Source organism: Chanodichthys erythropterus, chromosome 24, assembly GCF_024489055.1.
Source record: "Chanodichthys erythropterus isolate Z2021 chromosome 24, ASM2448905v1, whole genome shotgun sequence".
Classification (NCBI taxonomy): domain Eukaryota; kingdom Metazoa; phylum Chordata; class Actinopteri; order Cypriniformes; family Xenocyprididae; genus Chanodichthys; species Chanodichthys erythropterus.
Window position 1 is genome coordinate 13,764,752 of NC_090244.1, and position 14,872 is coordinate 13,779,623.

The window sequence follows — 14,872 nt, forward strand, 5'->3', positions numbered from 1 at the left end:
TCAAAAATGAGGCAGTGATTTATAATTATACATGCAAAAAGAGAAAAACCTTTCAGTTCTTGCTAGTAAGGCCACAAATATTGTAAAACCTAACTTTATATGAAAATGTCTTAATATTTTACTAAAAAAATAAATATGTACCTACTTCTACTTATAAAACACTTCAACTTAATTGTACTTGAATATAAAGTGAAGTAACATTGTTACATGTACATATTTTGCTCTAAATAAGCAGTAGCAATAAAATCTAATGACCTAAAAAAATGATCTGACGTCTGTTAGCTGATAGACATGTCTACGGGAACCGCCACACCAAACCGTTTTGACAGCTTCTTGAGCTGTTCCTCCAGGATGATGTTTTTCTTCACCTCCTCATTGTAATTAAATTTAAGATCCTCAAGTTCCTCGAAAAAAGTCGGGTCAAAGCTTTTCAGCTCTTTGGCCAGTTTCTTCACTTCATCCTAAAATGAAAGCATTTATAATGTGACTTGACTTAAAAAACAGCAGATTATTTAGAGATTTTTCTCTTGGAATACCTGTAATTTCTTCTTTTCGGTATTTGCGGCCTTAATTTGTTCCTGAAGCTCATTGTATCCTACAAAACAGTGGATGACATAGTATGCGTCATGTCGTCTTGTACAATATGAAATTCTTCATTCTTCATGAAATTCTTAAAAAAAAAAGAAAAACAATGGTGGTCTTACCTGGTCCTACTTTGCTGGTTCCAAACTGCTCGTCGTACCTTTGGATCTGGCGAAGAAGTTGAGCTTTCTCCCTCTCAAGTTGTTTATTGGCCAATCTAAATGGGGCATATTTGGCAACGATTGAGTTTTGAGTCATTTTGTGTACTTTTAAGTGAATGGATATTCTGCCTGTTGATTGCTTCACCTCACTGACTGATACTCTCTGGCAAGCCCTTCATCAGTGGTCGCTTCCACAGGGATATTTTTAAGCAGTTCCACCTGTTAATACACATTAAGTTATTAGATCTTTGGGAAAAAGTCAATGTGCATGCTAAAGCTGGAATACACTACACAGCTTTTAAAAACAACAGATTTTAAAACACTGGACATCCATTTTCGAATCCACATCCAAAAAAACTGGGAATCATATACTAAACAATTGAGGGTCACACACTACCAGACTTTCAAGTCGTTCCAAAAAACTCTCACAGCAACTTTTAATTATACAGTGATTGCAGAATATGGTGATTTTAATGATTAGTTGAAGAATGATCAGCGCCTCACCTGTTCCTTCAGCTGGCTGACAGTGTGTTGTGTAGCATGCTGTTTCTCATTAGCCTCTTTTAGCTGTATCTTCAGTTCTGATATGCTGGAGTTTTTCTTAGCGATTTCAGTCTCAAGACCTTTCATCTTGTTTTCAAATAACCTGTGAAGGGAAAAATTAATAATGAACTTATATGATGATGAAATTGATAAAGTGGTACTCAAATGTACTACCTAGTCACAACTGAAGATTTCCAGGTTTTGCTGTCTGCCCCCTCTAAAGATGACCCCTTCGATTGTGCTAATAACAGTCTCTGATTGGTCTCCTCAAGCTCCGCCTTTAGTTTCTCATTGGCTACTTCAAGGCTGGCCTTTATGACCCTCAGCTTTTCTGCAGCTTCTGCTTCCTGTTATTTATCACAAAAACATTTATCTTAGACGTGATATATTAAGGGCACATACATTAAAGTTTTATTGACATTAAGGTAATGAAAATTATTAAAAAATAAATAAACCTTTTTAATGTCTTTACGCAAGCGTTCATTTTCCATCATGATTTTCTCAATGCCCTTGGTTTTTGACTCAAGTCTTGCGTTTAGCTGTTCCTCTTGTTTTCCTTTCAGCTTTTCATATTCTGACTGCAAAAAAAGAAAAAAAATGAGTTGCACAATATTACACAGAATGTAGAAAAGAATGAGATACTTGAACAAAATGATATCACTATCTTGTGTTGTTTCCACAAAATAAACAGTTGAAACTACTCTGTGCTAAATTTTCTGTACATTGTGGTTTTATTTATGGATGCATTTTTATACATATACACAACACTACCGTTCAAAAGTTTGGGGTGAGTAGGATATTTTTAAATAGAAATTAATATTTATATTTAGCAAAGATTCATTAAATTGATCAAAAGTGACAAATTTCTATTTCAAATAAATAACTTTCTATTCATCAAAGAATCCTGAAAAAAAATGTATAATTTCCACAAAAATTGTTCACTGAAAAAATAAAAATTTGCTGTTGAGGATCGGTAAGATTTTTTATGTTTTTAAAAGATGTTTCGTCTGCTCACAAAGACTTAATTTATTTAATTAAAAATACAGTAAAAACAATAATATTGTGAAATATTATTACAATTTAAAATGACTCTTTTCTATTTGAATATATTTTACAAGTAATTTATTCTCGTTTTGGCAAAGCTGAATTTTCAGCATCATTACTCCAGTCTTCAGTGTCACATGATCCTTCAGAAATCATTCTAATATGCTGATCTGCTGCTCAATAAACATTTATGATTATTTTCAATGTTGAAAACAGTTGTGTACTTTTTTTTAGGATTCCTTGATGAATAGAAAGTTCAAAAGAACAGCATTTATCTGAAATACAAAGCTTCTGTAGCATTATACACTACCGTTCAAAAGTTTGGGGTCAGTAAGAATTTTTATTTTTATTTTTTTGAGAAGAATTTAAAGAAATTAATACTTTTATTCAGCAAGGATGCATTAAATCAATCAAAAGTGGCAGTAAAGACATTTATAATGTTACAAAAGATTAGATTTCAGATAAACACTGTTCTTTTGAACTTTCTATTCATCAAAGAATCCTGAAAAAAAATATTGTACACAAATATTTTGTACAATTGTACACATTAAATGTTTCTTGAGCAGCAGATCAGCATATTAGAATGATTTCTGAAGGATCATGTGACACTGAAGACTGGATTAACGATGCTGAAAATTCAGCTTTGCCAACACAAGAATAAATTACATTTTAAAATATTTTCAAATAGAAAAAAGTAATTTTAAATTGTAATAATATTTCACAATATTACTGTTTTTACTGTATTTTTAATTAAGTAAATGCACCCTTGGTGAGCAGACGAAACATCTTTTAAAAACATTAAAAATCTTACTGATCCCAAACTTTTGAGCGGTAGTGTACGTCATAACGCGACAGGAAACTCGCGCTCCAGACTATCGTGAACACGCTCAGGACCGTTTGCTGAGACTGTGGATTACAGGTAATAAATGCTGTAAATAATATTCAGTTTCTTGAACAGACCAATTGTTTTGCATCATAAGACCTCAATGTATCATCAGGAGCCAAGGGTATTAATTTTGTTTTGCCTGTATATGTTTTTTTGACTCTTAAAGTGACGGTAGCCATTGACTTGCATTGTACGAATCACCAAGAACCACGGTTTCATCTAAAAATCTTCTTTACTGTTCTACTGAAGAAAAAAAGTCCCCTACATCTTGGATTGCCTGAGGGTGAGTAAATTAACAGCAAAATTTCATTTTTGGGTGAACTATCCCTTTAAGCAGCAACTGTTTTCAACATTGATAATTATAAGAAATATTTCTTTTCGTTTTCAAAAACGTCCACTTTGAAACCTGATTTCAGGCCACCAAAACACCGTTGTCGTATAAATGAACGGCCAAAACGCAAAAAAGTTTTCCGTTTTTAGTTGAAAATGGTGTAAACAGCTCTTAGAATGATTTCTGAAAGATCATGTGACACTGAAGACTGGAGTAATGATGCTGAATATTCAGCTTTGTCATCACAGTAATAAATTATATTTAAAATATATATTAAAATACAAAACTTATTTTAAATTATAATAACATTTCATAATATTACTGATTTTACTGTATTTTTGAGTCAGCCTTGGTGAGCATGAGGTTTCAAAAACACAAAAAACCAACCCCAAACTTGTGAATAGTAGTGTGTCATTGAACATGTTCACACAATGCACCTTAAGTTTCACATGGTCCTGTTCCAGTTTTGCAAGCTGCTCCCGCACATTGGCCTCTGATGTCTTCTTTAAGCTCTCATTCTCTTTCTGAACTTTCTCCACTACCTTCTTCATGAGTGCGATAGTCTTCTCCAGCTCAGGTACTGTTTTCCCGCTACGACCAGACTGTATGAGAGGAGCAAAAAATGTGAATGAGGGAGATGAGAGGATCAGTGTTTGAAGAGCTCAGACATGCTGCTACCTACCCCACGAATATGACTGAGTCTCTTCTCCACTTCAGCTTTCTCCTTCTTCAAAACACTGCACATCTCTTTGAGGTCAGACACCTGATCCTTTCATTACAGGGAGAGGAAAGTAAGTACAGCAGATTGAATAATGTAGGTTAAATGATGCAGGTTTTAAAATTTTAATTTCACAATAAAATGTTAATAAGCTGTTATGTAGTTGCTAGGGTGCTAAAATGAAGAGTTCAGATGCAAAGTCTGTCTGACGTTTTCTTTTAAATGAGCATTTTGTTATACCAGGCTCATATTTTTAGGTTCAGTAATTTCACTTTAATAACAATGAAAAGGTTATTAGTCAGTTATTGAAATGCCTTATTTTCAAAAATGTCACTTCATTGGTATTTAACAAATTTGACTGTCTTTTACTGCAAAACCAGCAAAGTCCATGCATGCTTTTTTCGCAAAAACCCAACATCTTTGTCAGTTTTACAGCAGCAAAAGGAACACTGTTGTGACATGCTACTTGCGAAATTCTGTCATTGCCACTGTAACGACGGACAAAACATAAAAAAACTTGCAGGTCGGTAATTGAAAGCCGGCTCTTGCGCACACCGCCATTTATCTTGAAATCATATGATTCGATTTGCGTCTTCTGATTGGTTCTTCTGTGGGCTTTTGCTGACAAAGGGAAGTGGCGTTTGGGTCATTGACAAATAAGGTTTTTTTTTAAAGTGTAAAAAACATAATGGAGATGTAATTATTTTTGAAGTTTTATTAAGTGTTAACAATGAGATTATGTGGTTTTTATAATAAATTAACACTGTCATTTTTTACAAGATGGACAATTTGTCACCCAAAAAAGTCATTTGGTTTAACCAAAATTTAGGTTTTACCGAATTACACTTTTGGTTTTACCGAATAACGATATTTAAAAAAAAATGTTAAAAGACTGATATCTAGCTAGCTGACAAAAAGTCAATCAAACATTTCATATTTAGTACAAATTTTTTAAATATTACAACATTTTCCCTGTTTTATAGCGGTTGTACCGAATGACCTGATGTTTCGGGATGTGCGTATGAGTGAAAACATGAATTTTTCAAATAGTTAAGAGAGAGTTAGTTACTTTGCTTCACAATCATGTGGTCCTGTGCAAGTGTCTGAAAGATGTCACATCCTGTCACATGATATTGACCGCATATCCAAAATGGTCCCTTTATATTGGTTACTCCAAATGACATCAATGAAATTCATTTTTCCGGACATTCTTTCTCATAACAAAGCAACGACTTCTACACATAATTTTAATATTATTTTGCACTATGTTGATATATGATGTCATAATTATGGCAGAATAAAAAATATACATTTATTACATTTTTAGATATTTTAATTACAAATGAAATGGCTGTATTGGCCTTTGGACGGTTAAACCGAATGACCTTTTGACACTTAAAAATCTTTAAAATAACTTTATATGTAGCAAAATATAATAAAAACCTTTTGGATTCAATAAAAGAGATCTAGTTGTGCTACCTTACATACTTTGGATGTCATATCTTTGTTTTTTTATTATTATTAAAGGGTTAGTTCACCCAAAAATGAAAATTCTGTCATTTATTACTCACCCTCATGCCGTTCCACACCCGTAAGTCCTCTGTTCATCTTCAGAACACAAATTAAGATATTTTTGTTGAAATCTGATGGCTCAGTGAGGCCTGCATAGAATGACATTTCCTCTCTCAAGATCCATTAATGTACTAAAAACATATTTAAATCAGTTCATGTGAGCACAGTGGTTCAATATTAATATTATAAAGCGACGAGAATATTTTTGGTGCGCCAAAAAAAATAAAAAAAATAACGAGATCTCTATTGATGGCCGATTTCAAAAAACTGCTTCAGGAAGCATCGGAGCGTTATGAATCAGCGTGTCGAATCAGCTGTTCGGAGCGCCAAAGTCACGTGATTTCAGCAGTTTGACACGCGATCTGAATCATGATTCGACACACTGATTCATTTGTGCTCCGAAGCTTCCTGAAGCATTGTTTTGAAATCGGCCATCACTAAATAAGTCGTTATTTTGTTGTTTTTGGCGCTCCAAAAATATTCTCGTCACTTTATAATATTAATATTGAACCACTGTACTCACATTAACTAATTTAAATATGTTTTAGTACCTTTATGGATCTTGAGAGAGGAAATGTCATTGCTGGATATGAAGGCCTCACTGAGCCATCGGATTTCAACTAAAATATCTTAATTTGTGTTTCTGAAGATTAATGAAGGTCTTACGGGTGTGGAACAACATGAGGGTAAGTAATTAATGACAGAATTTTCATTTTTGGGTGAACTAACCCTTTAAGGCCTTTGGACAGAAAAATGACCCCTCACGTCATTGACCCATTTAGAGTTTTCTGCCAATGGACTGGTATTTTTAAATGGGCTGACGTTGGGATTTAGCGGATTTGAAGAGAAAGTATTTGATGAACTTATACTATGTGCGGACAGCATTCGCTCAATATCTCATTTTTGATGGAGGTGGTGTTTAGCGGCTTTTGCATCTGAACTCTTCAAATGTTTTGTTTAACATCAATAATTTAGATTTTACTGTGTACTTTTAATCGAGGCAGGTCCTTGTTTGCTTGCTCCAGTTGGAAACGAAGCTCCAGGTTCTCTGTGGACAACCTGAGGTTCTCTTTTTGGAGCTCATGTTCTCTTTGAGACGGGGTACCAGAACCACGGCCAGACGTCTACAGAAACAACAAAGAGATGTTGATGTCGTAGAAAAAAAACATATAGCTAAACAACAAAAACATTTTTAGATGCAGGATGGAGAGGAAGCGACACAAAGACAAAGTTACTATAGGACAAAAGCAGACACTCCGGGTCTGGAAAGGCGAAGTCACAAGCTCAAAGCCAACACTGCTATAGGGTGGACAACTGGAAGCTTTGTGCTAGCACTTCAGTGGGAACTCCTATGCGTCAAGTACCTTTCGAGCTTTCACTTTGCTTTTCATGGTCTGCTCTTTTTCATGAAAGACGGTTTCGACAGTTCCAAGAATATCCAAGACGTCAAGTTTACTTTCAACAACATTTGCGTTCAGCTCTGTAGTGGGGGAACCTTTTACATCCTCATTTAAAACAATTGTGTCCTCAATTGTTGGTTCTTCAGGAACCAGTTTGGCATGAAATGTGGTTGAACTGCCAAGCACTGTTTCTTCTTCCTCAAGCTCTTTAGACCCTGCAAATGTTTTCAAATGTATTGATTGATCAGATTTCAAAGACTCGATATGTTGTTCTTCAGGATCTTGTTCCTTATCTCTGTCTTGTTGGTCATCCTCCAGTTGTTCCTTTGACATCTCTGGCTCTGTGTGAGTCCCACTGTTGTCCAACATTTCTTCTGCATTTGCCTTTTCGTTTTCCGTTGTTTCATCTTCCAGCTGATCTTCTTCCAAAGCCTTTTCTTGATGTGTCAGCCCTGATTCTAGCTCTTCTGTTTCTCCATTAGTCTTCAGTTCTTCCTGTGCATGTTCAGCAATTTCTATATCCTGTCCTCCTTGAGCCTCATCTGGTTCGTCTTTGTCTTTCTCAGCAGGTTCCTCTTTTTCGTTGGCTTCTTCCTGTTCACTTGTGTCATTCACCAGATCTTCAGGTTCTAAATCTACAACACAACTGTTTTCCTCATCTTGACTCACTTCTGCTGCACTTGTAAAGGAAGTTTGAGTTGCTTTGTTCTTTTTAAAAGCTATTTTCTTTCTATTTTCAGTTGATCCAGGGATTATGTCATTTAATAATGGAGATTGAGTTTGCTCAGTTTCTCTGATATCAAAAGTCATAGAACAAACTTTTGATGAAGAACTGAGCTGAGATGGTGATGCCAGATGTTTGTCCTTCATTATCATTGATGGAATAGAGGTATGGAGAAGGAAACAGGTTTGAGAGGAAGCGTGAGAGTGAAATTAGTGGAGTGAAATTCATGAAAAGTGTTAAAAGATGGTTTTTTTTTGTCATGCAAAGTGTTGCACCTACAGATGGAGATTCTTTGGATAGTTGACTTTCCAGGGAGTGAATCCTCTCCTCAAGATATTGGTTCCTGATGGTGATATCCTCCATTGCAGCATCACGTGGTAAAGCCTGCTGCTGCCTACATAACCAACCGTACATCATTAAGACATCATTTGCACATACTGCTTTGATACAAAAGGGCACGATTAGGAACATACTTTATCGCTTTGATTTGCTGTTCCAGTTCAGAGTTTCTTTTATGTAGCTCCTCAATCTCTCTGTCAGCCTCGAGGGTCCGTGCACCGACGACCTGATCTGCAGTCACTCCTCTGCCCTTTAGTTTCCTCTGCAGACCCAACTTCTCCTGCTCCAACCTTCATGGACATCAGCCAACATAAATATGAGTGGAAATCTTCAACTTTTGTTCTTACTCTTAATAAATGGTAAAGTTAAGCTCACATTTGTTGCATAAATGTAGGTCATATTTATTTAAGATTCCTGAAACCATTAAAGGGTTAGTTCACCCAAAAATGAAAATTCTGTCATTAATTACTCACCCTAATTCCACACCCGTAAGACCTTCGTTTATCTTCGGAACACAAATTAAGATATCTTAGTTGAAATCCAATGTCTCCGTGAGGCCTCCATAGGGAGCAATGACATTTCCTCTCTCAAGATCCATAAAGGTACACTGATTCACTTGTGCTCCGATGCTTCAAGAAGCATTGTTTTGAAATCGGCCATCACTAAATAAGTCGTTATTTTGTTATTTTTGGCACTCCAAAAATATTCTCGTCGCTTTATTATATTAATATTGAACCACTGTACTCACATGAACTGTTTTAAATATGTTTTTAGTACCTTTATGGATCTTGAGAGAGGAAATTACATTGTTTCCTATGGAGGCCTCATGGAGCCATCGGATTTTAACTAAAATATCTTAATTTGTGTTCCGAAGATTAACGAAGGTCTTACGGGTGTGGAACGACATGAGGGTGAGTAATTAATGACAGAATTTTCATTTTTGGGTGAACTAACGCTTTTAATGTGTCATTTGAAATTGTCCATTATGTGGATGGTTTAGTGTCACGGCATACACCTGCTGTAAAGTTCCTTGATCGTTGCTAATTGTTTAGACAGAGAATCCACTTCTTTCTCCTTCTCCTTGAGAACGTTTCGCACTTTTTCCACCCTGGCCTGCCACTTTTTACCTTCCTCCCACTTCATGATTTCTTCTTTAGAAGACTGCAAATATAGAAATAATTCACAAGATTAATACATGAAAAATGTTAATATGTCAATAAATCACAAAGGATTACATATGATGATTTAAATGTAATTAAAAAAAAATAATTATAATAATTATAATAATATATATAAAATCAATTTTTGTGATCAGACATAGTCAGAAAGCTAGACTGTGGCTTCACCACAAAATGTAAAATTAAATGTAGGTAATATGGAAGAATAAGAGCTCAAACAAACATGTAACATTAAATAAAATATTTACAATTGAAAGAAGGTTTGGTTAGGTTAGGTTTCTTCCACAATTTTCTGCAATTAATTAATCTTTAACTGTGTAACTGTATTTTTTTCCTGCAGTAAATGCAGTTCTAGTTCACCTTGTCCTCCTTCAGTACACTTCTCTTGTCTCCATGGTCTGAGATGCTCTTCCTGTCCAGCTCTTGCTCTAACCTCCGGATCTTCTTCTGAAGAGCCTCTACTGTGGGTCCATCACTCTCAACCTGAGCCTGCAAACACACAAAAACATCATCATCTCTGATAAATGGAAAATGTCACATTTATTTATTCACTTAGACTTAATTTTATTCTTACTTTGACATTTTGTTTTCTTTCTTTTTTCTTTTTTTTACAAACCCGATTCCAAAAAAGTTGGGACTGTACAAATTGTGAATAAAAAAGGAATGCAATAATTTACAAATCTCATAAACATATTTTATTCACAATAGAATATAGATAACATATCAAATGTTGAAAGTGAGACATTTAGAAATGTAATGCCAAATATTGGCTCATTTTGGATTTCATGAGAGCTACACGTTCAAAAAAAGTTGGGACAGGTAGCAATAAGAGGCCGTAAAAGTTAAATGTACATATAAGGAGCAGCTGGAGGACCAATTTGCAACTTATTAGGTCAATTGGCAACATGATTGGGTATAAAAAGAGCCTCTCAGAGTGGCGGTGTCTCTCAGAAGTCAAGATGGGCAGAGGATCACCAATTCCCCTAATGTTGCGGCGAAAAATAGTGGAGCAAAAAAATTGCAAAGAGTTTAAAGTTATTATCATCTAGAGTGCATAATATCATCCAAAGATTCAGAGAATCTGGAACAATCTCTGTGCGTAAGGGTCAAGGTCAGAAAACCATACTGGATGCCCGTGATCTTCGGGCCCTTAGACGGCACTGCATCACATACAGGAATGCTACTGTAATGGAAATCACAACATGGGCTCAGGAATACATCCAGAAAACATTGTCAGTAAACACAATCCACCGTGCCATTCGCCGTTGTCGGCTAAAACTCTATAGGTCTATAGGTCAAAAAAGAAGCCATATCTAAACATAATCCAGAAGCGCAGGTGTTTTCTCTGGCCCAAGGCTCATTTAAAATGGACTGTGGCAAAGTGGAAAACTGTTCTGTGGTCAGACAAATCAAAATTTGAAGTTCTTTTTGGAAAACTGGGACGCCATGTCATCCGGACTAAAGAAGACAAGGATAACCCAAGTTGTTATCAGCGCTCAGTTCAGAAGCCTGCATCTCTGATGGTATGGGGTTGCATGAGTGCGTGTGGCATGGGCAGCTTACACATCTGGAAAGGCACCATCAATGCTGAAAGGTATATCCAAGTTCTAGAACAACATATGCTCCCATCCAGACATCGTCTCTTTCAGGGAAGACCTTGCATTTTCCAACATGACAATACCAGACCACATACTGCATCAATTACAACATTGTGGCTGCGTAGAAGAAGGATCCGGGTACTGAAATGGCCAGCCTGCAATCCAGATCTTTCACCCATAGAAAACATTTGGCACATCATAAAGAGGAAGATGTGACAAAGAAGACCTAAGACAGTTGAGCAACTAGAAGCCTCTATTAGACAAGAATGGGACAACATTCCTATTCCTACACTTGAGCAACTTGTCTCCTCAGTCCCCAGACGTTTGCAGACTGTTATAAAAAGAAGAGGGGATGCCACACAATGGCCTTGTCCCAACTTTTTTGAGATGTGTTGATGCCCTGAAATTTTAAATCAACTTATTTTTCCCTTAAAATGATACATTTTCTCAGTTTAAACATTTGATATGTCATCTATGTTGTATTCTGAATAAAATATTGAAATTTGAAACTTCCACATCATTGCATTCTGGTGTCCCAACTTTTTTGGAATTGGGTTTGTAGTCAAGTTTTTTTTTAATTTGTTTTCAAATGATACAGAAAGATATACAAAACTATCATCTCCCAAACACCGGACATAAACATAAAGATACTATACATGATCAGACGTCCATAAAGAAATAATAATAATAATAAATAAACAACATAAGTTATAAATAATATTCCCCTCCCCCTTTCTTTTACAATATCGTATAGTCTGCTTTTAGACATTTAGTTTTCTTTCTATCCTTTCATATGTATTTAAGTTTTTGACATAAGGCTGCATTTATTTGATCAAAAATACAGTAATATTATTAAAATTATTACAATTTAAAATAAAAGTTTTCTATTTTAATGCACTTTGAAATGTAATTCTTTTCTGTGATGTCAAAGCTGAATTTTCAGCATCATTAGTCTTCAGAGTCACATAATCCTTCAGAAATCATTCTAATATGCTGTTTTGGTGCTTTAGAAAAATTTCTTATAATTATCAATGTAAAATCAGTTGTGATGCTTAATATTTTCATGGAGACTGTGGTTCATTTTTTCAGTATTCTTTGATGAATAGAAAGAGAAATATTTGTTTGAAAGATAAATAGTTTGAAACATTATAAATGTCTTTACTGACACTTTTGATCAATTTAATACATCCTTTTTAAAAATATTAATGTAAAAAAATTGTACTGACCCCAAACTTTTGAACAGTAGTATTCATGTCTTCAGTTAAACGCTTCGTAAACAACAGTTGAAAGGTGCTATATAAATAAAGTTTTACTTTATTTACGTTAAAAAGTTTGAGAGGACTATGATTATACATACAAATAAAGCCCCTGTTTTTTTTCTTCCCAAGGACCACAAGCTCTGATAGGAGTAAAAGCGAGGAGCTACACAATGGTGTCTAGACGTATTCACTGCTGTCAAAGAAGTGCTCTGTTCAACCAGACATTGAGCAGAAGCTCTTCATTTGCAGAGAAAAAAGGGCCGATGACTCAGTGTCCAAGTGCTTTAAGGCGCTGGTAGAATTACTCAAGAACAGCGAGACAGGAATTTTGTGACCTTAAACATTTATATGAACAAGGGTGAAGAACTATTCTGGATTGGAAAAACATGTGGTCTGACCTGTAGGCCGCTGCTAAGCCTCTGGACCTTCCTCTTTTGCTCATTCAGCTGATCCTCCAAAGCCTCTTTTTCACTCTGCAGCTTATGATGTGATTTTTGGCTCCTCTGAAGATCCTTGTTCAAGTTCTCCAGCTCCTCTCTTAGCGAGTTTTCTCTGGCTTTTGCCGCTCGTACACCATCCTTAGCCAGCTGGAGCTCCTCATTGAGGTCCCTCACACATGCCTGATGAGAAACATGGGGATAAATAATTGCTAGGTTGGGGTAAAATTCATTCGTAGTCTTAAAAACCAGAAAGTTGAAAGTTCATTGGTTGCTAACATCAATCAACTGTCCTATGGCATATTTTTTAAACTTGATTGACAAATGATTAACAAAAGCAACTCGCCGATGCTTTTTAAAATGAAATTTAAAAGAGGCATTTAAAATTAAATTAAGCTGGTTCAGGAATAGGGTAGGAATTTAGGCTTCTTCTTTATTTTTACCCTTAGCTCTTTGGTCTGCTTGTCAACGATCTGCTGAACATTGAGGGCCTCTTCCTTCTGAGCAGCATTGGCGATGATCTGCTGTTCTGCTTGAGATGTCAACTCTGCACGAAGTTCCAAGAGAGCTTTACTGAGAGCCTGTGGATGAGGAACCGGATACTGATCTTATTCACTTTCAAAAAACACTGCCAAAAAACCTATCCAGAAGAATTAAAGATCACACAAAATTGAAAATTATCCCATGATTTACTCAGCCTCAAGCCATCCTAGGTGTATATGACTATCTTCTTTCAGACGAACACAGTCGGAGATATTTTAAAATATCCTGGCTCTTTCAAGCTTTATAATGGTAGTAAATGGAGCGTTGTATTTTGAAGCCCAAAAGGTGCATCCATTCATCATAAATATAATCCACACGGCTCCAGGGGTTAAATAAAGGCCTTCTGAAGCGAAATGATGGGTTTTTGTAAGAAAAAAATCTTGTTTTAGACTTCTAATTCATTACCGGTGGTTTGTTTTGCTCTATCCTCTGCGTTTCTACGTTTGTCATTACGTCATGCGTCAGGTCAGAGGTCACTCTTCCACCGCAAATGGATGAATATGGCCATCTGCCGAAAGCTAGTTATTATAGTTAATAAAGTTTTAAATATGGATATTTTTCTTACAAACCCCCATCGATTTGCTTCAGAAGGCCTTTATTAACCCCCTGAATCCGTGTGGAATACTTTTATGATGGATGGATGCACTTTTTTGGGATTCAAAATATAACACCCCATTCACTGCCATTATAAAGGATTTTTTTTAAATATAACAGACTGTGTTCGTCTGAAAGAAGATAGTCATATACATCTAGGATGACTTGAGGGTGAGTAAATCAGTAATTTCCATTTTTGGGTGAACTAACCCTTTAAGATCTACCACATTAGGTACCACATTACCTCAGTTTTGTGGGCACCTCAAGAGACATCCCTATTAGCATGGATTTCATTGAAATGGCTGTATTTCACCCATAAAAATTTGCCAATCAACAGTAAACCTGACTGCACATTTACTCTAGTTGTGCACAGTGTGATACCTTCAGCTGTTTCTCCTTGAGTGCCAGCTGTGTCTTCAACCGCTCCACAAGGTTCTTCATGGTGTTGGATGGTGACCTGACATTGGCCTCTTTCTGGGCCTCTAGCTCCGTACGGAGGTAATGCAGCTCTTTCTCCATCTGAACGAGCTGAGCTCTCAGCTCTTCTGCCTCCTGGGACAGACCCTTAGTATGGGCACCGTGTCTCTCCTCCAGTCTTAGAATGGAAAAACCATGAAAAGTGGCATGAGGAATAAATATCGTGGTATCTTGTTTCTCGCCTTGTTTTCATTTCTCACCTGGCTGTTTCAGCAGCGTGCTCCATGGCTTGCGCTGCTGCCAGCTGTCTCTGTTGGTCCAGCTCTGCAATCACCACCTTCAGCTTGTGTGTCAGTGAGGAGAGTGAATTGTCCTGCTCAGCCACCGTCTGCTCCATTTCTGCCAACCGCACCAAGTGCTTATTGGTCGGTACGGTGATGGTGGGTTTCTTCATCAGCTCCTAAAGAAGAATAAAACAAAGTATTGCCAACTAAAGATGACAGCAGCCATGATTTAGGACATTATTATATTTAATAAGTGCACTAA

The 14,872-nt window shown here is 36.2% G+C and overlaps 1 protein-coding gene across 3 annotated transcripts in view; it reads right to left on the reverse strand.

Annotated features, from left to right (window-relative positions):
- Positions 1-258: 258 nt before the first annotated feature.
- Positions 259-14,872, reverse strand: part of cep290 (centrosomal protein 290) — a 39,170-nt gene continuing 24,556 nt past the window's right edge. For 2 of the 3 annotated variants that reach the window (XM_067379676.1, XM_067379677.1), the window contains 18 exons: positions 14,587-14,786; positions 14,291-14,504; positions 13,216-13,353; positions 12,734-12,955; positions 9,839-9,967; positions 9,316-9,461; positions 8,435-8,590; positions 8,241-8,355; positions 6,827-6,961; positions 4,230-4,316; positions 3,985-4,149; positions 1,742-1,864; positions 1,461-1,633; positions 1,248-1,389; positions 889-962; positions 705-799; positions 537-595; positions 259-461 (listed from right to left, as the gene is read on the reverse strand). In XM_067379676.1, coding sequence (XP_067235777.1) covers positions 279-461; positions 537-595; positions 705-799; positions 889-962; positions 1,248-1,389; positions 1,461-1,633; positions 1,742-1,864; positions 3,985-4,149; positions 4,230-4,316; positions 6,827-6,961; positions 8,241-8,355; positions 8,435-8,590; positions 9,316-9,461; positions 9,839-9,967; positions 12,734-12,955; positions 13,216-13,353; positions 14,291-14,504; positions 14,587-14,786 — 2,556 coding nt within the window. In that variant the 3' untranslated portion in view covers positions 259-278. Of the gene's footprint in view, positions 462-536; positions 596-704; positions 800-888; positions 963-1,247; positions 1,390-1,460; positions 1,634-1,741; positions 1,865-3,984; positions 4,150-4,229; positions 4,317-6,826; positions 6,962-7,201; positions 8,102-8,240; positions 8,356-8,434; positions 8,591-9,315; positions 9,462-9,838; positions 9,968-12,733; positions 12,956-13,215; positions 13,354-14,290; positions 14,505-14,586; positions 14,787-14,872 lie in introns of all 3 variants that reach the window. The other variant, XM_067379678.1, reaches the window with a different exon arrangement.